Here is a 27,314-nt window from a genome sequence, read left to right as displayed (position 1 = left end):
GGCATTCTTTGGTCTTACGCTGAAGTAACAAAGAGACTTATCTAAGACATATCTAGCATTTTCCTGAAATTGTGTGTGTGTGTGTGTGTGTGTGTGTGTGTGTGTGTGTGTGTGTAATATTATTCCATTGATTCTCTGAAATTAATTCACATAATGTATTTTAGCCATTTAATTATTTAATCCAACCCTTGCTCTTTCATCTTACTCTTCCAAGCTCCTCAAAAGCTATCAACTGTCAAGAGTTCCTTAATTTAGAGGGGTAGGAGAACTCTTGAGACCTCTCCCCACCAACTCTAGGCTAGAATGATGGCTAGTTTGATTTTGTTCGGGTCTTATATGGGCAACCCTAAAAATATATTTTAAAATGCACTAATATGGACATGGAAATTTCAGTTATTTCAGATAGTAGTCTTTAACATTAATGGTCATATTTGGGTAGAAATAGTCCCAAATAGCACACTTTCTAGGGAAGAACTAACTAATGGCGATATATGTTCTTTTTGGCGTATAGAATTTGAAAGGAGGGGTGCTTGTTTGTCTTGTATGTCATGGAAGGGACTTCATGTATTCCTTACACTGGGAGAAGTTTTGATTTTTGTGACTCTGAGGAAGCATCAGTCAAGGGCACAGTGTGTAACCATAGGAAATCCTGATTCTAGATGTTATTGTTTCACCTGGGGGAAGCATGCAGCCTGCTCTAGCCAAGTCGTGGTTTTCTGACTTGCAGGTCAGACTGATTCAGCCAAAGCCTGGGCATTCCCATTCTTCAGCAAACAGAATAGCCAACAGCACTGTTTCCGGCTAAGTCTTATTTAATGTTTCCCTAATTAGAATCAATACAACCCAATTTTCAGTCTTGGGCCTTTGTAGTACACAAACAACCAGCCAGGGGTGCACAAATCTCCCCAGCTCCCTCCTCGTTAAGGCCTGTGGAGTCTCCTGACGCCTATCCGACAGGATCTGAAAATTAAGTTTTATAAATGTTTGTTACGAAAACACACTAATTGGATGGACTAAGGAAAATTAACACAACGGCCTTTAGATAATGAGTAACGATTCATTAGGAGCCCTCTTTATCTCAGACGAATGGAGCGCCCTGCAATTGCTGTAATCTTCTCAGAGGTACTTGACAAGCCACTTCCCAATTTTTCAGGTTTACACAGGAAACGATAGATGTCCCTGTACTGTGTTGATTTACAAATAGCCCGGCGCTTGCTTTCTCTTTCTGTAGAGGAAATTATCAATGGTTTTGGTCAATGTGTGCTTCAGGTACATGAGAAACGGGCAATGTAGGCATTATTGAATCAAGAAACACTAACCCTCTAATGCAATTAAGCATTAGTGTTTATTGCATTTTATTGTATTATCAGAAAGTTTTTAATTATAATGTGCAAAATCTGCTTAATGCACTCCTAGATTGTATCTGCAGAATGCCAAACTACTGCTCGGGCTGAGGGGGAGATGCCAGATTGGACAATTGAAAGTATAATCAACATAATGCTTTCTGGAAAGGCAAGAAGAAACTATGCCATATGTTCACTTACGCTTTCATTTTATGTAAAACGGGCTGCTTTGCCTTTAACACAGTTAAAATGTCCTTTCATTTACAGTTCAGGGTCTGCTTTATTTATTTAACAGAGTCCCAGATGCTGCCATGGATGGTGCACAGCACTGACCCCTCCTGGAAAATTTGAACTAGAAGTGGACCCTTCCTTTTTCCTTGAAGGTAAATCAAAACAGCCTTACCTTCTCTCAAACTGAGATAAAAGGAAGAGTAGCTTGTGTCTTCTATGAAAAATAAAACCAGTATGTGCAAGTATTTTTTGCTACCAAAGCAAGTCTTAGGGACTCTTCTGAATGCCAGGCATAAACATCTAGATTACTAGCTTGGCGGCACTGTAGCTATTAACTGATTTCTCGGAAAATGGGATACATTTATTGCCACAATCTACACTCCAGCCCCTTTTAGTTAATGACAAAGAGAATGGGGTTTGCATTCTAGCTATGCACCAACCATCCTTTCCAATTGCAACCTGGTATCATAAAATCACAGGCTCTTTAAAAACAATTTATAACACCCATAAGGGCACCTGAGATGGAACCACCAACCTATGCTCATTATTAGTAGGGACCATTCTCCTTCTAATCTATTGCTAGCTACTGTGTTAACCTTATATAGTTTCAAATTAATGAGGCCCCTAATGTATTTTCATTGGGAGGTTGAGCAGCCAAACTCATTTAGTTAGGGAAAACTACAAAAGTCACTTTCTTGTGAAATCTGAAACTAACAGCCCCAATGAACTAATGATCACAGTATGGTCCCTTTTATGTACCTCTGCAAATAACGACAACCGGTAAATGTAAAATTCACACTATATAAGCTGTGCATTAACATGCTTACGCTTCTTCAAAATGACTAGACACAATCAGGGAGAGTAGAGAATTATCATAGGTGGTTTTAAAAGAAATGAAAGAGATCATTAGTTGGGTTGACACTGCTCTTTATAGACAATCCCTGAGAATAGAGTTCATGCTCTCCAACAGAGAGGAGTTTCCTTGGACTCATAAGGGACGGGCATGCCAACACTAGGATACACAGTGCCAACTGGGAGGATTCTGTGTCTGGGAAGCCAGGGCACATCTGTTGTACTTACATGGCTTTTTGGCTGGCTGCACCAGCTGAGGGTTCAGGTATGGGCTGTTCTCAGCATCTATTCTGCGCTTGTACTTCTGCCGACCTCCACGCACTCTGTCAAGACGGACCCCTGTGGACAGAGACAGACACTGGCTTACTGTTAAGGTAGTTACTAAAGAATAATCAAATACATCAACTGCATCTCACAGGAGTGCTAGGGAGGTAGACTGTGGAACTTAAAATGGACAAACATTACAAAAAAGGCTTTAAAAAAATGGAGGCTGTATCAAAATTGCCAGTGTTTGAAAAGTATGGCTACCCATGGCTATGAAATATTAAAGGCATTTTATACAGAGCAATCAACATTGCCATTTATATATACATCAGGGCAAAGGCACACTTCCATGCAAATTAATCAAAGAAGTGGTTTCTTTTATGCTAGTGTCATGGCTTCTCAGATAAAAGGCATTGGTATTCTGTACCCTCACCTCTATCATTCATGAAAGTTCCATGTGTGGGGCCCAGTCAACAGAAACATCTAGAACTCTACATTCCTCCTTGGCTGCACTCATGGACTGAATTCGACAGAGTTCCTACAGACTTGGGGGAGTATGGGATTGATGTAATCCAGTATTGGTCCATATGAACCTGTCAGTGTATTTCCTCAAGAGATTCTTATTTAGAAGTTGACACTAATGGGAACCAAGAGTGGGTGGGGATATGCAAATAGTGTAGGGAATTCAGAAGGTGAGAAAGTCCCAGCTCTGTATCCTCCCATCCTGTATATTTAGTTATAGTTTTCTTTTTTTGTTTGTTTGTTTGTTTGTTTTGTTTTGTTTTGTTTTCGAGACAGAGTTTCTCTGTATGGCTCTGGCTGTCCTGGAACTCACTTTGTAGACCAGGCTGGCCTCGAACTCAGAAATCTGCTTGCCTCTGCCTCCCGAGTGCTGGGACTAAAGGCGTGAGCTGCCACACCCCACTCTAGTCATAGTTTTCAAGGCATTTCATGTTCACAGAATTCTAGCTTCATTCCTCTAACTGTTGGATCCACTTTGCATAACTGTATCAATATTTACTAAAGTCTGACACTTCTTCTTTCTCCATTTATTAAGCTCCCTCTTCTCTCATAATTTTATCTTGCAACCTTTCGCCAAGATTTTTCCACTTTATGTTACATGGTTCCATTTTAATCCATCTGAGACCTACAGGACATTACTGATATTACTTATAGCCTTGATGTCTGTCAGCTAACTTCAACCTGGGCAGAACATTTAGTCTGCTATTACTAGATATAGCAAGAGAAGGCAAGGCAGGGAGAGGGGGAGAGGAGGGAAGGGAGAGAAGGAAAGAGTATGAAGTAAAAGAGGAGAGAGCACTTTAGTCATCTCTAAAATTGTTAGAACACAAGTCTGCAGAAGACACTTGGATCATTCAGATCTGGTGTATGGGCTCCTGAATATTCTCTTAGAGCTTATCAGAGGATTCATATTACCAATATAATTTCACACATCACTGGTAGATTTTTTTTAAAAAATCTATTATACCTTTATTTATTTGCCTTATAAGGGGATAAGTGCTTGTGTGCACTTATGGAGAGCAGTAGGCAGCTTGCTGGAGTTGGTTATTTTCTTCCATGATGTGGATCCTGGGGATGGATCTCAGGTTGTCTGGCTTGGAACAAGTACCTTTACTATCTGAACGGTCTCACTAGCCCAATGCTGCTCAGTTTCTGAAGATGAAGTCTGTCTAGCAAGTAGTACATATGGGAGCTTGGGTGATGGCTCAACCCCTAAAATGCTTGTTGCTTAAGCTTGACTTTCACTCCTAGACCCCACATGCAATACTGAGTGTGGCAAGGCATGCCTGTATTCCCAGTGCCCACCGGCAGAAACAGGAAGATCCTGGCGCGCAGTGGCCAGATCTCTGACCCAAACCAGTGAGCTCCAGGGTCAGTAAGATACTCTGGCTCGAAAACTAAGGGGGAAAGTGATTGAGGACTGACACTGGACATTGACTCCTGGCCTCCACACACACAATCACATATTGGTACACACATACACAAGAAAGTGTGCACACATGTACACCACACACAAGAAATTAGCGCTTTGACTAAGTATGTCTGCACTGCCTCCAGCTGGAGCCTGAATTAAGTCATTCAGTTCTCTTGGGTGGGGTCATGGGGGGATATATATGGGATCATTCTTAGCCAAAGTGACTGCATCTATAAAGAAAATGCATCCTCAAAAATATTTAGTGAACATGTTCTCTCTCTCTCTCTCTCTCTCTCTCTCTCTCTCTCTCTCTCTCTCTCTCTCAACAGTGTGAGATAACGACCATCACCAGGTATTTCTCTTTCAATTTTGAAGACTGACTTTCTATCCATGCTCCCAATGACTCTCTAACATTCCCCACCTCTGTCCCATCTAGGTAGATACATGGCCATCCACCCATCTATTTGTATATACACCCTGCCATCCATCCATCCATCCATCCTTACATCCCACCCACATATCCACCCCAGTCCTAAATAGTCAAGAGCTTTCCAAATACAGGAGGATTTCACTTTTTATTCTCTAAAATGAAAATCAATTGGACAAAGAATTATTTTACGACTTGTGATCTTTATTTATATGACAGTAGGGAAAACGACTAGATATTGATACTCATAAAGCATTAGATTAATAATCCCATAGTAAAACCTGACAGAGATCCAATATGCAGAGCAGTGCTCCTGCCAAGTTTGGATAACAATTAATAGCAAAATTTTCTGAAGTCAATGTGTTTTAGAAGATCATAATAAGGTATTCATGTGCAAATTCATTTCCAATCAAAAGCAGCCAAATATTAAAAATTTTTCAAATATTTCAGACCAAATAAAATATATCTACTGTTAGCCTTTTAACTTTGCTTCCAAACCTGGGGTAATGTGCCTTTTATGCACCCCTGGAGGGACAGTGCCTGTCAGCATAATGATTTTCTGTATCTGGCTATACTCTCAGTGAAAGTTTAAAGGACAATCTAACTAACAATAGGTGCAAATATCTCTGCACTATGCCATGCCATTCAATTTATTTCTTTGCACTGAAACAAAATCTGACCAAGGAGACACAGCCCCCTTTCACCTGGTCCATAATATAAACATATTTGAAAACAGCAGCATGTAGGCTAAACCAGACCCAAACAGACTTCTGAACACATGAGAATAGCTCCTTTGCCTTAGATGATTGACAACCAATGTGCTCATTCATGTGACAGAAAATATCACAACATGATTCTTTTTCTTCTTTTTAGACTGGGTCCCATCTCAATATAAATAGATAGATAGAGAGATAGGTAGGTAGACAAAGTTTTCCTTGAGTTCAGCTATAATTTACCCAATATGAAGAGCAGAATTAATAATTACAACCTAAACTATTGTGTTTAAAAGGTTCAAAACCCTAGTAAAAATAAATAGCATATTTGATGACCAGTAATTGGGAGAGACAGATTTATGAGAATCAAACATCAACACACCCAAAATAACTACACCTTTGTCTTACACATCTATATAAACAATTTTTCCTTAGATGCCATTTGTACAATACTTTTGAAAAAATTAATACATGAGGGTGGTTTTTTTAAAAAAAATAATAACGTGCTCAGGATGTAGTATGTGTGAGAAGTTAATGAAGGCAACTGGGTTGTCCACTCAAGCACAGACCAACACCATCTTTTAAAAAATAAATAAATAAATAAGAAGATTTTAATAATTGGCATTCCCTACCTAACCAGAATTTTTCACGGGGCTTCTTCATGTACAGTGTGTGCCGCCTACACACCACTAGGGAGTCACAAATTGTACATGCTGTCCAAATTTACAAAATGGACAGAGCAGGAATAGGACAGGGAGGAAAAAAAAAATGCTGTGAAGAGGAAAAAAAAAAAAAAAACCAAACCAACAAAGCCAAAGGGTCAAGCCAAGGTCGTCTCGCTCGACCCATGCTGAGCCAGCATGTTATATCCAAATGCAAATGTTCATAACATTACACAGCCCACGTCAAAGCACTTCCCCTCCTATGACACATCAAGTCAGGTGCACTCCATACATATTCTTTCTCTTCAGGGAATTATTAAGAATACCTCACCTGCTCTCCCAATTTAAAAATAAGGCATTTATTACATTGTTCCAAAGCAAAACTTTACTGAAAGATGTTAAGGGTAAGATCCTCGGAATACTTAAGAAAGAAACAAATAATACAGTTTTGAAATGATCACTTGAGTATTAAACAATCAGTGGTGCTTGGTAAATGTCATCCAGAATAGACCTCAGTAGAGTCCGGGGTCAGGGTTGGGGTCGGGTCGGGGGAGTGGGAGGCATGGGAAAGCCAAACTTATGATAGCACGGACCCTCACCTCTCCTGTCTGCTACACTGTTGTTGTGAGCTACCATGAGCTACCCTGTTAATGTGTGCTACTGCACACTACCCTGTTACTTTGCTGCCTACTAGTGCCTCCCTCCATCCCTGTATGAAGAGAGCATGAGACCCTAACCGAGTCTCTGGTGGAGACTGTTGAGGGGAGCATCACAGAGGACCTGGCACAGAGGACCTTCTCTTGTAGGAGCTGCAGCAAGACAAGTGCTGGGGATTTCTATGGCAGCTTCTGTTGGGTTCTCCTTTGGGACAAAATCTGGGCAGCTATGCGTATTTATAGGTCTCCCAGCAGGTGGGGGTGAGTGGAAATTATTTGTATGTGCACGCAGATGCTTCAGGGAAAACCTAGCCATATTAAATGCTTTTGGACCATCGAAGACAAGGTGACAAACCAACCTCCGGATATTTTTTGTAACCCCTCTCAAAGTAGACAGGAATATTGTTAAATGTGGCTTTGAGATTGAGTTCCTTTCTTCGCATTTTAACAGACAGCCTCCTGGTACTGATTTCCTCTGTAGGAGCCAGTCCATGCCTGACATATCATGGAAGAAACTAAAGTTCCTGAGACTGTTACACGCTATACATTCAGGGTGAGCCGAATTCTATATGGATTAGCACACATACCCTCAAAGCAACCCCATGAGACAGTTGCTAATTTTGTCCCATTTTACCAATGGGACAGCCATAATGTGTCAGAGACAGAGTGAGGGTGAGAGTAGGAGAGAATGCCTATGCCAGAAAATTAAAAGTAAATTACTGAAGTAAACAATATCTCCACCCTGACCAGGCGTAGTTAAGAGGCAGAACAGGGCCAACAGTAGGCACATGACTTCCCCCATTCAATCTCAGCCCAAGTGACTCTGAGTCTATGACTCCATCAGGTGCCTGAGCCCATGGCTGGGAACAAACCCAGTGATGATTTTTTTTTAAATTAAATTAAAAAGATTTATTTTCTATTCCTTTCGTCTGAAGCAAGGCAGGTTATAAACTCTGTGTGCTCCTCCTTCCTCGTTGAAAGGACACTGCCCTGCCCGTTAGACAGGCCTGGCTGTGCCAGAGCACAGAAGCAAAGGGGGACTGCAGCCAACGTTCACAGTCCTAACAGGCACCACCAATGGCCCTTGCCCCACTGAGTGGTGGCTAATGATTTCAGTTACTTTGACTGGAATATCTGGTCCACAAAACCCAAGTTTTGGAAACTGCTCCATCTGTGCATTGACATTCTGTGACGTGTGAAAATGTAAGAAAGATCACAAAGGGATTGGAAGGTAGGGGCTTGGGGGAGAGATAGAGAGATAGAGAGACAGAGACAGAGAGATAGAGACAGAGAGAAACAGAGACAGAGAGAGACAGAGAAAGTAGGAGAAACAGAGAGAGAAAGAGAAACACACAGAGAGACAGGCAGAGACAGAATGACAGAAAGAGAGACAGGCAGACAGAGATAGACAGAAAGAAAGAGAAAGAGAAGCAGAGAGACTTTAGTCTCTAAATGAGATATTAAGATAGAACTCACATTAAAGTGTCTTGTCTTCTAGATAAACAAACAATCAGTCCTTTCTCTTAGGGCCCCTGACAGCCATCTGGGTGATTAACATGGAAAGCTCACACTGGAAGTCACATTAGCTTCTACGTACATCCAAATTGCACACGTGGATTAATGCACATAGCACAAAAATCCCAAAAAGCTCCTTGACTCCCAGCTCCCAGAGGTGCAACCCACAGCTCTTGCTTGGCTCCAGAGCCCTTGCACAGAACTTGCAAGACCTGGATTGGAGCCCAAGAGGGAATGGCAATCATTTGAAGCCACTCTCCACAAAGTGTTTAGCAGAGACCATGCTTCCGTAGCAGTATGGAGGCCAGATCTATGACACACACAAGTACCAATCAGGTCATCTGCAACAGGTGACACGTTTTAATTGAATGTCTTCTGTCTGCAATCCTGACAAAAGGTGAATGGAAATGAATGAGTCTGGCAAGACAGCCCTGAGCCTCACAATACCCAATATCTCATTATTTTTAAACAGCTGTCTATAAACTAATGCTGACAAGCCTTGAACCTTTTATTTCTGCTCAGGCTGAGGTTTCTGTGAGGGGGAAGGGGGAATAAAAGGCAAGAAGGGAGAGGGACATCCAGAGCATGGCATTAAATATACGACGCCTACCATTATTAACTCCTTGGTGTAATTAAAGAAATCTCTCATTCAAAAGGCACCATTTCTTCCCTTCCCATCAGGGGCGTGCACGCTTGGCCTGTGTGTGCTAAACATAGGCGCTGTCTTTAAAAAAGAAAAGAAAATATTCCCTTTTTTTCTGGGTTTGCTTGTGTGTGTGTGTATGTGTGTGTGTGTGTGTGTAGTTTGTGCTCTGTGCACATACATGGGGGTGCCTATGCTTGCAGGCCATGGAACATTCCAGAGTGCTATTGTCACTCTGTGCTTTATTCCGTTGGTACGGGGTCTCTTACTGAAACAGGAGCTTGGCTGGTATTCCCCATCCTCCGAGACCCTTGCCTTTGCTCCAGGCATACTGTTGGTTCAGGTGAACTCACAACGACCATGCCAACCACGCCGACCTTCTCTCCACTTGGCTCTTATTATGTGGCTTGGGATAGTCTGAAATTCATTCCACAGAACAAACTGGCCTCAAACTCAGAGTGATCCTCCTGCCTCTACCTCCAAAGTGCTAGAATTGGAAGCAGGGGGCCCCATGCTACACCTGGCTTTTTATGTCTGTCCTAGACATCTGAACTCAGGTCCTCATGAATACACAGTAAATGTTCTTGCACAGTAAGCCACCTCCCCCACATCTCCCTTTTTTTTTTTGTCTTAAAAATCTTAAACATTTCATTTTACTGTAACATCCAAAACAAATCTGGAAGTTGAGGGTGTACTTCATTCTGCCTGTTGCTTCCTGAACAAGCATAAAGTCCCAGGCTTAACTCCCTACACCAAACAAACCAAGAGTGAAACAGAGCTTTAATCTCAGCAGTCTGGAGGAGCAGACAAGAGGATCAGAAGCTTGTAACCATCCTATAGTAAATTCAAGGCTAGCTCGGTCTATATGTATCCCTCCCTATTAAGCAAGCAAGCAACCAAACAAACAAACCAACATACCAACAAGTAACAGAGTAAAGCATACCACAAAATATACCAAGAAATGGTTTGTTTATATTCTCAGGCTGTGTTTAGTGAAAACTATACCCAATACATAAAGCATATAGAAAATTATCATTTTAATTGCAATTAAATGTAGGTATAATTTTAACATCTACATGTCCAAGCGTCATACAAAGCGGCAGGTTTCTTGTGGCATTTCTAGTCTCTTGTGACATCGGCAGCAAGAAGTTTAACACAACAGTAGTCTGACACATTCACAGACCCTATGGGAAAACTCGCTGTCAACAACAGCCCAGATGAGGTTTAGTCAGATGGCAATATCATGCGAACATAAACTAAATAAGAAGTCAAGATGGCTAACAAGTTGGTGGGTTGAGAATCACAGTCATTCTGTCGTAGAGAGGATGACGGAAACAGAGTTCAAAGATGCCATAGTTAGGGCTTCAGCAGAATAAAATGGAAGTAACCAAGAAACCATCAGATGGAGCCAAGGAGATGCTCTACTGTAGGTTACCAGATCAGGACTGAATATTCTTGGAGGTGAATATTTAGGCTGGGCTTCGCGGATCATGTCTGAGTTCTCAGCATCTGGGAGCTTTAGGCAGTAAAATTGCAAGTTCAAACCAAGTCTAAGAAATTGAAAAAATAAAGGGGGGGGAGTGGAAGAGGAGGGGGAAAGAGAGAGGAAGGGGAAAGAAGAGGAAGGAAGGTGGCAGGTGGGGAGGAGGGAGGAGGGAATGGGAGAATGGAAAAATGGTCTTCAAATGCTTCTACAGGAATTTAGAAGTAGCCTATATTTAAGCAGAGTGGGGGCAGGGGCTAGAAAAAAACCCTTGCTGTGTGCAGAGGATAAATGCCCTGAGTCCCCATGTTTTGCATCAAGCAGGGAATTTCTTGACAGATGTTCTATGGGTACTTGTCACCAGAGACCTTTCCTCAAAGTACCCACAAGGTGGCCAGCAGACTTTCAATTCTAAGGAGAGCCAAGGACAGCAAACAGGCCTGTCTGCTCATGAGGCAGCTCAAGGCTGGATGTTGGGAGTCAAAGTCCCAGCTGTCATTCCTGTATGCAGGGAGAGGTAGAATTTCCCATGAAAATCTCTGTGGTTTTCCAAGCCAGCTTTTCTTAGTCTATCCTATGGGTCAACAGCTTTCCTGTGTACATCAGAAACATGCCCTGGCCCAAACACAGACTTTAGCACATTCTATTGCTATGCATATTCAGCTGAATTCCACACACTATTTGAAACTGGATCAAAGGATCAAAAATACGGCCAAATGATTTTGTGGTATGTTTTAGCTGTATATTCACATCAGTGAACTTGCTATGTACCTCAAACAATTAGCATGAAAGAAGACAAAAAGAGATGAACAAATGCATTTATGTATCATTTATTAATCAGGTGTTTCTGTCTGCTTGAATGCTCTATTTCTATTTCTCTGTCTAGAGTGCGCACATGAAATAAATGAATCTCTTGGTGATTCTTTCTGTAAGTCCTGCTTGCTGATTTTCTTAGTGTGCTGGTATATTATACTTTGAAAGATATAAAAACATGAGGGTCACAAAACACAGTGAAACACCACACACACACACACACATACACACACATACACACACACACACACACACACACACACACACAAGAGCTGGCTGGAAAACAGAATGCCGCATTTCACTATTTCAGCATTCTTCCCAGACTCTGTACAAAGAAACACACAGCTGATGGCAAAGGGGAGGCCAGTCAGATTCTAAGAAGGACCAACATGTGAGAATTCTATTCAGAGCTTTATTTAAATACTGAATGTGAAACAGGGAAGACCATACGTCCCTGGACTTGGGGAATTTGACAAATGAAAGAAAAAAAATTCTCTTCCCAAGACACTTTTACTGCCTTCCTGCCTGGAAGCAGATGAATGAATCTGACCACGTGGTAAGCTGTCTTCCAGTTCCAAGAGTCTATGAATGAAATACTTAAGAAGATGGAAGTGACCACAGATTTGGAGTCTGACAAGTGGCTGGGCAGCTGGAAATGTAACATACTTTGGATCCTCAGTCAGTGGAGACCGGAGCCAAATGGCAGCGTTAGCAGAGCCGACAGCAGAAGGCTCTCTGGCGTGGGTCTTGCTGCCTCTCCCACTGACCTTGGCCAAATGCATCTCCCTTTGTTCTCACCGATAATAGAGCAAATAAAATACCCATTTAAAAAATGCTTGCAGCTTATTGCTGCATTAGGAAAAGATCAATGTCCACTGCTCGTGGAGGGGAGGCTGACACGGGGAGATTACAGACAGCCTCGGGTTGGCCACCACATCTGGGTTCAGCTAAGAATAAGACATGTGGACTGGGTAACACTGAGCAGAAGAGGACCAAATAGTGGGTATTTTGAAAGCCACATGGGCTGGGAGAACTCTGTCACTGAACTAAACAGCACCTAATCCCCAGAATGAAAAGCATGTGTGAAGTCTGACCTATTTCATTACATATACCAGGAAGATCAAGGTTGCATCTCATCATGTATAGTTATCCAGAAGCTCCGGTATATGTGTGCACAGACCCGTTGACTATGGGCAGCATACTTGGTAAATGTTGACAGCACACACAGCATTGAACTCTATATGAACTATATCCCCACCAAAACACACACACACACACGTGCACGAACATGCTCACACACACACATGCATGCACGCACTCACACACATACGCACCCACACAGGCACACGCACACATGCACTCACACACATGACATGCACACACACACACAGAGGAATCTGTGAACCTTTCCATTTTGGCTGAGCTCTCATTACACACTGTGGCTCTACTCTTTGGTTGAGGTGAGAGAAAACACGCACAATATCGTAGTTCTTCTTCCTTACGAGAGCCTGGATGACAGGTTCCATCTTACCACAGATCTTGGTCACCTTCACATTTTGGTCAAGCTTTACCTCTGCTTAAATCAAGAGCCTTCACTGTTCACAGAAGCAAGCGGCACATGGACTAAGGCATCACCACGCCTTCAGCCTCTTCCGACTTAGCTCTATTATTACAAAAAATGGCAGCCCGAGACCACCATGGTGTACATGTGCAGGCCTCCAGCCAAGGCCTTAGTCAGCTGCCGAGTGACTGACAGCTTGGTGGTAGACATCGGAGACATGTTGGGAAAGGGAAACTCCACACTTGGGGCAGAGGGAAGAAAACAACCTGAGACTCCACCATGCACATCTCAATGGATAATCTTTAAAATATACTTTCAGAATTTCCCATTTACTGCTTTCTCACCCCAGTGGAACATACTATCATCTCTGGATAACTGCAGCTGATGAAAAGCAACCTTTATCTTTGTGGTACATGGAATGGAATAGGACAGATTTCATACATGTTTTCCATTCTGGAGATCAAGTCAGAGGGGCTACTATACACACAGAGATACACATCACACACACAGTGAAGGCAACTACTGTACACACACAGACATGCAGATACAGATGACGCATGAACAAACGTTTTCAATCAGTACAATATTGCTTATTTTTATGTCTGTTCTATTAATTCCATGGCCTGATCCACTAAGCCTTGAGAACCATTCATGTGCAGAGTATTTCCTTTGAAAAGAGAACTCACCATGTGTAAGTTTATATTGACATTTATATCAAGAATTATAAATCTAAACACCTGGGGAATGACCTTCACGGTGTCAGTAAAATGGACTGTTAGAAAAAAATAAAAAGAGGCACACACTGCAGTGGAGAGAAAGAGTGTGCCCTGTAGAAAGTACACGGTGCAGATCAGTTACTCCTTGTGGATGGGGCAGGCCCCACGTGGGCGTGCTTGCCTCAAAGTTCCCATAATCAAAAGATCCTACCATTCTGAGCCTTTATGTAAAACCATCAGTATGTAATTGCTCATAGATTTCCAGCTGAAGTTAAGCCTCGGGCTGCTAGGTTGTCAGTTATGACTTTTTGATGTCCATGGAGTTAGAAGAAGCCAACTGCTGGAATTTCCCTGATGGAAGCCAAGTGTGACAACTGGTGGCTTAAACTAATCATATTATATGTTGGTAGTGATTTAGAAATTATTAGAAATTATCCTTGAATTTCACTTATGCCCTCATTATGTAGAAGTGCAAATTGAATGACCCAGTTGCTCAAGCTGTCCTATAGACTACAACACAAAACTCTAATTTTAAAATCTTACTGAGTCGGCGCTTAGTCCCACGTTAATGGAAGAAGCGTTTTTTATTAGAACTCATTTCTAACAAGGTTATAAGTTTAACCATCCAGACCCTGTCCTAGCACCTGTCAGTTAAAATTGTTGGCATGTTTTGGTCCAAACAAGCCCTCATGAAAGAGACTCACTGCAGAAGTTCCCATGGGCAATCATAGAGAATAATGGCAAAGATTTTCTTCAATTCATCCACCACGTTTATTCAATGTTTGCATCTTGTAAAGGAATGTGAGTCTACTCAGAGAAGCATGCTGGAATGGCATGTCAGTTCTTGGTGGCTCAGCAGTCCACTGTCACTAGGCTTTACGGAGTGGTCAAGGAGAGCTGGTGGCAAACTCATGTTCTGCTGGCCCTTTCTGCATTACAAGAAGTGAACTCTCAGAACAGAAAAACCATGCTTTGGGCCTTCCAGGCAGTTCTCTGAGGAAGTGGAACTGGAGTTTTGTGGCTATGGAGATGGAGAGGGGTTTAGAGCACTGACTCCATGTTTAGTTACCAGCACCCACATGTCAGCTCATAACCATCCTTAAGTCTAATTCTGGCAGCTCTGATTACCTCTGCTGGCCTCTGCAGGCACTAGGCACATAAGTGGTGCACATACATGCATGCAGGCGAACACACACACACCCACACCCACACACACAATTGTTTTTATTATATGTATAATTAGCATTTGTTTTTATTATACATATAATCAAAATAATTATTTTTTGAAGAATTGGACTTCAGGAATTAAAGGTACTTCCTTTGGGTTAGGGAATCATTGGGTATGTAGGACAGAAGGTCTGGCTAGAGTAACTCTGAAGGAAGTGACATGGTCAGGAAATGTGACTTTCAGTGACACAAGGATGGGAGTTGACTTTTAAAGTAAGAATGTTTGTTTTAAGAGAAGTGAAAAAATTGAACGGAGATTGGGAAACAAAAGGCCCCATGAAGGTTCAAGGGTATGAAGGCACAGTGCAAAAACCTTCACATACACAATGCCACAATCACACCATTGAAGACTTGAGTGTTTTAATAAAGCATGAAACACACTGGACAGCTGGATCCTATTTTCACATAGCATCAGGACCAGTACAGCCGTGTGTGTGTGTGTGTGTGTGTGTGTGTGTGTGTGTGTGTGTGTGTGACTGTGTGTGTCTGCCTGTCTGTCTGTCTGTGCACTGATTAGCAAAATACAGGAGACAAACATGAACATGAAAGAAATGGTCACCCCACAGCTTCTCTTAACCCTGTAACTCAGGCCTCTACAACAGAGATACCAGCTTCTGCTCAAGAGGAGATTTCAGAAATTGACTTGTTCTAAGACCCTCAACGTTGCTGCCATGAGGAGAACCAGAAGGGATGCCCCCTTGCCCAGGCATCCGGGGAAGCAGAGGTATCCTAATCCATCATGAAGGTCACTGCTGGGCAGGATGAGGCCCCTGCTCCATCGACAGGGCCTTTGTGGCTGGCTTCTCAGCACTTGGAATCCCTGTTGGCCTTGGAAATGAAAGACCGTGAAATTGAACCCACAGAACCACAAGGCAGATCAAGAGAGCACTGGGCCGCCACACTTAAGACTAGAAAAAATGTAACATTTTTACCTTTTTTTCGTAAGTTTTGGATGGCCCTGTTCCTTAGTTATTCAGGCATTTAAGCTCATCCTAAAGGAGACAGTGAGCAAGCTCAGAGCTTGCACATTTGGGAATGAATGAAGCTGGTACAAAAGCTATTCTTACTCTCGCTCATTTCCTCCTTGTCTAACTTAGTTATATGTAAGTATAAGATTCCTGTATGAGGAGTCAAATTAGATCTTTCTAAAACAGATTTACACACACCTACATATTGTTTTAGAAAACACTTATTTATTTAGATTATTCCAAATCTTAAATAATTCACAAAAAATAACTTAAAATTTTTTACTCTTCTTTAACTCCATCATGTGTGTGATACATATAAATTCACATGTGTGTGCACCTATGCTTATTGGTATATGTACAAATGTGTGTGCAAATGTGAGAGACAAGAGACCAATATTAGTTGTCTTTCTTGATGTGACTGTCAGTGAATGCAGAACTCACTGATTGGCTGGACTGCCATGCTGGTTCCTGTGAGCTCTTCAGATCTATCTTATCTATCTATCTATCTATCTATCTATCTATCTATCTATCTATCTATCTATCTATCTATCAATAAAACCCATTTCTCCATCACTGATCATGCATATCATCATGACCGGCTTTTGTGTGGGTGCAGGGGCCACGTCAGGATCCTGTTCTTGAAAAGTGAGCGCTGTATCCCTGAGACATCTCCTTAGCTGGAGTCTTTAAAAGATTTTGCATCCTGTCTTGGTTAAACTGATGTAGGTGAGCCAAGCTGACTGTAGTTAATGTCATCCCTAGGCCTGTGGTCCTGGTATATATATAAAAAGCTAACTTATCATGAGCCTCAGTGAGCAAGCTGGCAAATAGCATCCTCAATGCTTTCTGCTTCAAATCCCTGCTTGAGTTCTTATTCTGACTCCCCTCAATGTAGGGTAGCAACCAAGATTTGGAAGTCAATAACGCATTCCTCTCCTAAACTGCCTTTGGTCTTGGTATTTGGCACATCAACTGAAAGGAAGCCCAAACCCCACTGTTTGTGGTATTACAGAATGGGAAGGTTCAGTTGGGATTTATAGCCCCCAAGTATTTGCCTGTGAGGGTATGACCATGAGGGTATGGCCATGAGGGTGTGGCTGCAGGACAGTGACATGTGCTGGGAGAGTGTTAGCATCAGCTGTTGCCTGCATCCTATTAAATGCTCAGATCTCATGGTGCCAAACAACCTAGTAAAAAGAAAAAGAAAATCCCTTGTAAATTAGAACCAAGATAATAATGGCTGAAATAGATTTAATCTTCCATTCAAATAAAATGAGTTTGTTCATTTACCAATGGCATGTGTGTGACCCTGAAATGAGAGAAGTTCAAAGGGTTGCACATAATGTAAGTGGTAGCCAGGAACACAGGTTAAACACACACACACACACACACACACACACACACACACACACATATATATATATANTGTGTGTGTCTGCCTGTCTGTCTGTCTGTGCACTGATTAGCAAAATACAGGAGACAAACATGAACATGAAAGAAATGGTCACCCCACAGCTTCTCTTAACCCTGTAACTCAGGCCTCTACAACAGAGATACCAGCTTCTGCTCAAGAGGAGATTTCAGAAATTGACTTGTTCTAAGACCCTCAACGTTGCTGCCATGAGGAGAACCAGAAGGGATGCCCCCTTGCCCAGGCATCCGGGGAAGCAGAGGTATCCTAATCCATCATGAAGGTCACTGCTGGGCAGGATGAGGCCCCTGCTCCATCGACAGGGCCTTTGTGGCTGGCTTCTCAGCACTTGGAATCCCTGTTGGCCTTGGAAATGAAAGACCGTGAAATTGAACCCACAGAACCACAAGGCAGATCAAGAGAGCACTGGGCCGCCACACTTAAGACTAGAAAAAATGTAACATTTTTACCTTTTTTTCGTAAGTTTTGGATGGCCCTGTTCCTTAGTTATTCAGGCATTTAAGCTCATCCTAAAGGAGACAGTGAGCAAGCTCAGAGCTTGCACATTTGGGAATGAATGAAGCTGGTACAAAAGCTATTCTTACTCTCGCTCATTTCCTCCTTGTCTAACTTAGTTATATGTAAGTATAAGATTCCTGTATGAGGAGTCAAATTAGATCTTTCTAAAACAGATTTACACACACCTACATATTGTTTTAGAAAACACTTATTTATTTAGATTATTCCAAATCTTAAATAATTCACAAAAAATAACTTAAAATTTTTTACTCTTCTTTAACTCCATCATGTGTGTGATACATATAAATTCACATGTGTGTGCACCTATGCTTATTGGTATATGTACAAATGTGTGTGCAAATGTGAGAGACAAGAGACCAATATTAGTTGTCTTTCTTGATGTGACTGTCAGTGAATGCAGAACTCACTGATTGGCTGGACTGCCATGCTGGTTCCTGTGAGCTCTTCAGATCTATCTTATCTATCTATCTATCTATCTATCTATCTATCTATCTATCTATCTATCTATCTATCTATCAATAAAACCCATTTCTCCATCACTGATCATGCATATCATCATGACCGGCTTTTGTGTGGGTGCAGGGGCCACGTCAGGATCCTGTTCTTGAAAAGTGAGCGCTGTATCCCTGAGACATCTCCTTAGCTGGAGTCTTTAAAAGATTTTGCATCCTGTCTTGGTTAAACTGATGTAGGTGAGCCAAGCTGACTGTAGTTAATGTCATCCCTAGGCCTGTGGTCCTGGTATATATATAAAAAGCTAACTTATCATGAGCCTCAGTGAGCAAGCTGGCAAATAGCATCCTCAATGCTTTCTGCTTCAAATCCCTGCTTGAGTTCTTATTCTGACTCCCCTCAATGTAGGGTAGCAACCAAGATTTGGAAGTCAATAACGCATTCCTCTCCTAAACTGCCTTTGGTCTTGGTATTTGGCACATCAACTGAAAGGAAGCCCAAACCCCACTGTTTGTGGTATTACAGAATGGGAAGGTTCAGTTGGGATTTATAGCCCCCAAGTATTTGCCTGTGAGGGTATGACCATGAGGGTATGGCCATGAGGGTGTGGCTGCAGGACAGTGACATGTGCTGGGAGAGTGTTAGCATCAGCTGTTGCCTGCATCCTATTAAATGCTCAGATCTCATGGTGCCAAACAACCTAGTAAAAAGAAAAAGAAAATCCCTTGTAAATTAGAACCAAGATAATAATGGCTGAAATAGATTTAATCTTCCATTCAAATAAAATGAGTTTGTTCATTTACCAATGGCATGTGTGTGACCCTGAAATGAGAGAAGTTCAAAGGGTTGCACATAATGTAAGTGGTAGCCAGGAACACAGGTTAAACACACACACACACACACACACACACACACACACACACATATATATATATATATATATATATATATATATATATATATATATAAAACACTATTTGATATTATTCATGCATCCCTGGTGCTTATAAACTTTGGCTTTCAAAGGTGAGATATGATAAAATGTAAAATGAAGAATACAGAATAAGCTTTTCAAATGCATGTCCAGTTCCATCTAGCAAGCTGGCAATATACTCTAAAGAGCTGCATAAAAACTTTTAACAAAGAATTACACTAATGGAGACTTCTCCCTGAGTTTGAATTCTTTTAAACTAAAGTGGAACGAAATCTCGTCCATTTAGCAGGGAATGAATTGGAACAGTCTTGGTTTTGAATACACTATTGCAAAACAGACAGTGTATTTGAAATCATGGAGTCAAACAGGCAGGGAGTGGGTTTATAAGTACAAATCTATCTACAGATTATAACAGGATGAAAAGCCATCTGTGAGGAGACATACTTTCAAAATGACGGTGCGATATTTATAGCCAACGTTGTTGCAGGGGATGTTTGTGAACAGTCATGCGTTAGCATCCGAAGTCATTTCTTCACCCTATTGAATACCTCGCACAGAAATGGAGCCCATGTCCTGTAAGTTCTGCCAGCTCAAGGGACAATGCAAAGCATGTGAAGGGAGCTTTACATCTAGGAAGGTATTTTCTTTTATAGAGACATCCCAGCAGTAACAATATTCCATTTCTCGTGGATAAAACAGAAATACGTGCAAAGATGTATCTCCACAGTAATCACCCCTCCATGAACTGTAATCCATACAACTATTTCATTTTTCCAGAGGCTGTTCACTTCACTCTGGGATTCCCTGGATCATCTGCAATAGGCTTTCTAAGATTCTGAATGACATAAAATTAAAATAAAAAAATCTTTTGACATATTTGGAAACTTAGACTGTTAATGTTTACCATGTGTATATAACTGAAACTTTTAAAAAGAATAGTCTATGTTGTATGTTAAATGAAGCTTAATGCACATCAGCAGAGAAAGGACAGAGGGCGTTCTTCCTATGTAAGGAGCACCTACTAAGTAAAAACATACATCTTTGTCAACTTCTATTTATACAAGATGATTGCCTAAGTAAGTGAGGCTTTCAAACCCTTCCTCAATTAGCACCTCCATCATATTAAAAAGACAATTTATCATGCTTACAACTTCCGTATCTATTCTTCAACCACACCTGTGTGATGAATGGGAGTTTAATGAACAATATCATATTCTTGGTACCTCAGTATAATCTGAGCATTATAAACCCCACATGCATCCACAGGAAACTGAAGAGAGTCCTAACTGTACTCCATTCAGATGTAGACATGTATGCTAGAGAATTTTGAGAAGCATCATATTTTAGAAGAATTATAACGTATTTCACTGTCTATAATGCTGTTTCTAATCAATGCTTAGAGCCAGATTTGAATTACAATTTTAAAACTCTGCTTGGGAGCTAGAGATATGGTTCACAGATAAGAGCATGTACTGCTTTCACAGAGGGCCCACATTCACTTCCCAGGACTCTTGTAGCTCCAGACATAAGCTAGAGCCTAGGATTCTAGTTCCAGGGAGAGGAGAAGCCCTGGCCTCCACAGACACCTGCATACTCACACAGGACACACTCACTCTTCTAATTAAATAATAAAATAAATCATTAAAAATAGTTTAGTGCATTTAGGAATAGATAAACAGTCTATACTTTGACTACAATATGTGGTCAACTGTAAGTTTTGTTCTTTTCCTTTTGAGATTATAATATACTGATGTTGTTTCTTCCTTCCCTTTACATTTTCCAAAGCTTCCTACAGAGCCTGTCTTGCACTCTCCTGAAACTTAAGGGGAAAGAAGGTGTAATTTAACATTGTCTTGTAGAGAAGCATTCAGAGGTTGGGGGAAAGAGTTAACAAAATAAGAGATCTGTGAGCAGCGTTCCTGGATAGTCTGAAATCTCCTTCCAAGAGTTAGAGTGGGTGTCGATCAAGTGCTTATGAGAACAGATTTATGGAAACTAACTAAGAGTAAAGCCTCGTTCTTATTAAGAACCATGAATATGTATGTAATTTTAGCCAGACTAAATTAACCCAAAAATGAATAAATAAAAAAATAAGGACAATAATTGTTTTTACAAGAGAAGGATTCGCCTCCCTTCCCCCTTCTGCTTTGGAGTTTCAAAGATACAATACACATTTTAAAATAAACTGTGGGTGAAAGAAACAAAAGAAAAATAATCTTCCAAGAATTCACCGAGGAGCAGAAAACATGCACAGTGCCACACACATACACACATTCACTTGGACATACACACACACTCACATGTACACATGCACACACATACACACACTCACATACACATTCACACATACACGCACACACAATATATATTCACATGTACACACTCACTCCCATACATACATATATATGTACCCATAAACATTCCCACACACATACTCACACAACACATATACACATACACACACATGCACACACATAACACACACACACACACACACACGCACACACACAGAGCAATGAGCATTTTGGGTGAGAATAGCATGCAGGCTAAGCACAGTGTTCTCTCTGAACATAATGCATGATAATGAGTATCAGTGCACACACTATGCTGCTGCTAGGGTGTGCCTGCTTCCAAAGCACAACTCTTCACTGATACAGTTATGTTGAGCCTCCGTTCTCATTTTACAACACACACCTTTGGAAGTTACATGAGCTGGGATTTGGATGGACTCCCATGTTATTTATCAGTAACAATATAAAAAGCACAATATATATATAGGTATGTGAAAGCTCTCTGTGCCTTTATAGGTACGGTATGTTAACACGCTCCCCCTGGCTAATGCTCAATCATTACTGTGAACCAACAGCAATAAATATGTGAATTAAACCTGTGGTTTCACTTTCGTTTTCAATCTGATGGCTTAATTTGATTGATGGCCACTGATCATTAGGGCTTTTTTAAGGAAATTGCTATTTGAGTTTTTGACAAGCTTGCAAATGATTTTATTCTTCCATCTTACATCTCTCATCCCCTTGGGCTCCTGGTTCTTCTATACCTTCTTGATATCACAAAACCAGAAAGTACCGACCTACCCGTAAAGCAATAACAGACAACGCCACCTGGACCATTTCTGTTCATACATGTATTGTTATGAATTAATTCATGCCTGCCATCGGTATGAATATATACTTATAATTTTAATGTTTTTTCTGTTCCTGAGACCTCAGTGTATTAATGACCTCCATTTCAGGCTTTAGGGTACAGTTGGTTTTGATATGGAAGTGATTAATTAACGTCAGCGCATAACTTGCACTTGGAGCATAACTGAGAACCATCAGTATAGGACCTTAACTACCACTTGGTTTATAAGCCCAGATTGCTTGGGGAAGATATGGCCAGTATGTTGCTTTTGTTTTCTTACTTCCAGTACCCTTTATACTAACATAGAGAAGATATCGTGAGATGGGGAGAGAGCCTACTGGATAAAGAGCTGCATTCCTGAAAGCTAAAGGCCTGGAATTTAGATTCCAGAACCCAAGTGAAGAGCAGGCAGGTTTGGTAGTCACCTATAATGAAGCACTCGGGAGAAATGGAGATATAGGATCCTTAAGGCAAACTGGCTAGTAACATCAGCTAGAATTAACAAGCTATTCATCAAGAGACCCTGCCTCCACATGATGTCTCCAAACACACAAGCACACACTGCATGCATACCATACTCCTTTACTGACACCTGGCCATTGCTTGGGGACAACATGATGTGACACTAACACAGATTGTCAAGTTATAATGTATGGTCTTTGTCCCTGGTTCCTGATTCAACACTCCTTGCAACTTTGCAAGTGAGGAACATGGACAGACTCTCTTGAACGTTTCAATAAGGTGAGCTTGCTGAGCCCATGGATAGCCTCAGAATGGGCTCTGGCTTCTTGAAAAACAAAACTTTTATGAGAACTTTGGAATGCTCAGCTCTTACCTTCCAGATGTCCCTGGAAGGAAGAGGGGACAAAGACTGAGCTAATCACCAATGACTGATTCACTAGTGTCTATGACATGAGTTATCCATGACAGCCAGTGAACCAATGAGTTTAAAGGAGCTTCTGAATTGGAAAACATTGTGGTGGGGGCATACCAAGAGAGAGGACCAAGGCTCTGTGAAACTGCTCATCAGAGGAGCAGAGCCCTAAACCTGTAGGAGTGGATTCGAACAGTCATACCTGAAACAAATTACTGAATACCTTATGGTATGCGATTTGAGAGCTAGTTACAATATAGAAAAAACCCAAATGTCATCTGGACCTCAGTTAGTGTCAGCTCACACCACAAGAAAATAAGGTATTTGGAGAAATACCTGTGATTAGAAGCACCTAAAATAAACAAGTCCCGCTTCCGTGTAACAGAAAAGCAAGAAGGTGAAGTGTAAATGACCTAGGCATGTCAATCAATCAATCAATCAATCAATAGGTAAATAAGCCATCTAGAAGTGCTTTCCATTACATAAGTCTGGGATAAACTGGGCATTGAAATCAATGACAGCAGTGGAGTCTAACTCCCTGAATAAAACAGAAACTCACAAGCCCACATCACCCTATGCAAATGTGCGAGTAAACTTATGGACTGGAATAATGACTTCACATTAACAGGGCTGCAAACATCTTTACTTCTTTGAAGTGGGCAAGCACCACTTCCCAGAGTAAAGTGCCTGGTATAGGGCCACAACCCAGGGAAGAGGCCGATGCCATGTCCCCTGACATGATGGGATGGGCTCAGTGGGTCAGTTCTGTGACCAAGCATCACCACCTGAATTGCATGGAGCAATGTCATGACCAGGGGTGCTGTAACATCACTGGCCTGCAGTCCTGAAAGTCAATGGAAGCGTGGACTCTGAAGTGGAAACCCACAGTTTGTGGCAGTGAACATACAGTGGTCTTGGAGCTCCTGTCAGCCATTGACAGTTTTGCCTCTACAGTTCTACTTCTCCGCTAATAGTTTGCTCTATTTCTCCTTCTTCCCCTACATACTCCAAAATCTTAGCTTTATCTGCGATCAAATATGTCAAACTCCTCTTCGTCATGCTTTTTACCCAGCACCCTCGACCTATATTTTCAAATGGTATTAATGGCCCTGGGATCACCACAGTTTCAGATTATTGCTACCATCTTGTCAGAGAGGTTGATTGGAAGGAAATCAGTTTCTCAGTTAATGGATCACTTAAGCAACTTCCCCCATTGTCATGTAGCATCTCTAGGACAGACTGAGGATGCTCCTCAGCACACCAGCGAGGAGATGGAAGCAGGTACCAACCTCTGAGACAGTGTGGGTTGCAGGGAACCCTTCCAACATCAGAGGCACACACAGCCCTCCTTACCAGTGACCAGCTTCTGTTCAGCCACACTGACAGAAAGAAACCAGTCAGTGGGGGAAAGCAGTGGCCATTGTACCTACTGAGCAGCGCAAATGAGTAACAGCCACACGCCTCTCCACTAGCGTATGCAAGACTGTGATCTGTCTTCTTCATTGTTGATCTGCTTTTTAATGAAAATGGATAGTGCTTTATTGTTAGTTATCTGGGTGGGGGTGGAGGTTAGAAGCAAAAAGAACAGAAGAGAAATTAACAAAATCAATGATAGTTGGTGGTGAATTCCATATATCTGAAACTCAACTTTACTGTTTTAATTAAATGGAAATACAGGCTCTTTGTTTTAAGGACATTAAAAAAGACAATTAAAACCTGACTTTGCAACCCACATGTACACCCTAAACCCATCTTTTCTATTTGGACCATACTCAACAACTGGCCAACCACAGCTTGGAAGATTAGGTTACTGATAACAACTGACTGTTGTTAAGTACCTGCATCCCAATCGGTCCTCTGAAAACCCAGCTAATTACACTTCGACGCTGCTCTCTTGTGAAGTCTGGACAGTTTTCTAAAGTTTGAAGTAATTGATAGAGTTGATGGATATGAATTCTCAGGGAAACATAAATAAGTCTGAACACATCCCCAGTGATAATTTTAGGATTCATTCCGTGCACACACATGGACTTTTAATAATATCTTATATCAAAACCCACGAGAACATCTCTGCCAAGTGGTTTGAAAAAGCAGACTGAGGAGAGCCTGGCTTCACATTCATGAGACCTGGGCTCGGCTCCTTGCTCCATCAATTTTGGATATATGCGGCTTGCTTGTTAAGTGAAAGGAAAAGATCTAACCATGTGTCTGTCTATCAGTCTGTCTATCCATCCATCCATCCATCCATCCATCCATCCATCCATCTATATAGCTATGGATGGGTCTACTTTATCTACCATCCATCATCTACCTATTTCTCATCTATCAATCAATCTTATTTTCTCTCAACTTCTATATCATATATGCATATATAGTACATATTATTGTATATAATATATACAAATGTATATCTTTTATAATATATTGTTTTATTTTGTATAGTATATTAATATATAAAATATTGATATAATCTATATTTACAATAATGTATTATATAGTATATATAATTTTATGTTATATATTAATGACATATATTATAGATAACATATTATTATATCATGTATATAATTATATCACTATAGAATAATGATGAAATACATTAATGATATATAATATATGAGTGTCTAAATAAATATATAATGTAAATAAAAATAAATATATATGTATGATATATTATAATTATATTAATGATATAATATATATAATAATAGATAGTAATTATGTAAACATATATCCATGTACATGATAACTAAAAGAGTAGCTACATCTCTTGACACTCTCCTACTTATTCTTACTAATAATTCACATCTGTATTACAGTATGCTTTCCCATACTTCACACTTTTGCTTTTCGAAATTCCCCTATTTCTAGAAAATAATGACTTTTCAAGATACTATTTATACCTATTTAAATACAATTTGGAGCTGGGGTATGTTGAGGTTTGCACAATGTGTGTTGGTCTCATCAGTCCTATTGCACAGCCATCTAACCCACAGGGAAGATTTTCCCCAACTATCTTCCTCCACTCCCAGCTTTCCAAAGCGATCTTCCGCTGCTACCACCCCCGTGGACGGGAGTCTTAGCACTCAGGTTACGACACAGTGCCGCTGCTCACACTCGGGATAGTTAGAGCTAGAGCACAGCTCTGGTCCTTCCCTGCCTTCTGTGTGGTTCTTACAGCACTGGGACACTGCCTCCTTTCCTGTAGAGTGAGCGCAGGAAGTCATAAGAGGCAGGACAGGGTGCCTGGCCCACAGGGAACACTGAGTGCTGTAGAACTCCTTGAAAAGAAATACACATGAACGGAGGAACGGCCAGTAGAGGAGACTATGAGGAGCTTCAGAGGTCAGCACCTTGGCAGTGAAGGCGTCTGGGGCCTGTCACCTTCTAGCCTGTGTGCCATCACGGTAGATAAGAACTGTCTATCACTCAGGGAGTAGAACACGAACACGGGTCTGGAAGATGAATTTAAGGGACTCTCTAGGGTAGGCCGTGTGAGGACCTGTGCATAAGTAGGCAGTCTATTTCCTAAATGGGAAATAAAAAGAGAAAGCTCTTTCCTGGCAAATGCTTGCTGTCCATGTTCAAGGAGACATAATGAAAAGTAAGCACATGCTAAAATACCTTTGAATGATAGAAAACAAAATTTATGTTTTTCAACATTGCTATGACTACCTGGGATTGCTTTATTGAATATCAAATATACTGGTCTGAAAGCACCTGGGTCTCCTCATCTGAGTGACTCGGTGAGCTAGCAAGATGATAGGGCCTTCCGACATGACAGAAGCACCTATGACCTGTACCCCGGGCTCTCTCCTGACACAACCAATCCTAGTTGGATCTGTTTACTTGTACCATCGTGGAACCCACTGAGTAACATTGGCAACAAGGCGGACCTGCTCTGTTTGTATCCAGGAAGTATGTTTCAAAGAACTTTAAACACTATAAAGT

The 27,314-nt window shown here is 41.2% G+C and overlaps 1 protein-coding gene across 11 annotated transcripts in view; it reads right to left on the bottom strand.

Moving 5' to 3' along the window:
• The window catches only part of Esrrg (estrogen related receptor gamma), a 606,111-nt gene that overhangs the window by 66,877 nt on the left and 511,920 nt on the right, over positions 1 to 27,314 (bottom strand). For all 11 annotated transcript variants that reach the window (XM_021166361.2, XM_029477729.1, XM_029477722.1 and 8 more), the window contains one exon: positions 2,655 to 2,765. In XM_021166361.2, coding sequence (XP_021022020.1) covers positions 2,655 to 2,765 — 111 coding nt within the window. The remainder of the gene's footprint in view (positions 1 to 2,654; positions 2,766 to 27,314) is intronic.

This window comes from Mus caroli, chromosome 1, assembly GCF_900094665.2.
Source record: "Mus caroli chromosome 1, CAROLI_EIJ_v1.1, whole genome shotgun sequence".
Classification (NCBI taxonomy): Eukaryota; Metazoa; Chordata; class Mammalia; order Rodentia; family Muridae; genus Mus; species Mus caroli.
The sequence above is the reverse complement of the archived record's forward strand: the minus strand, read 5'-3'. Positions and strand labels throughout refer to the sequence as shown.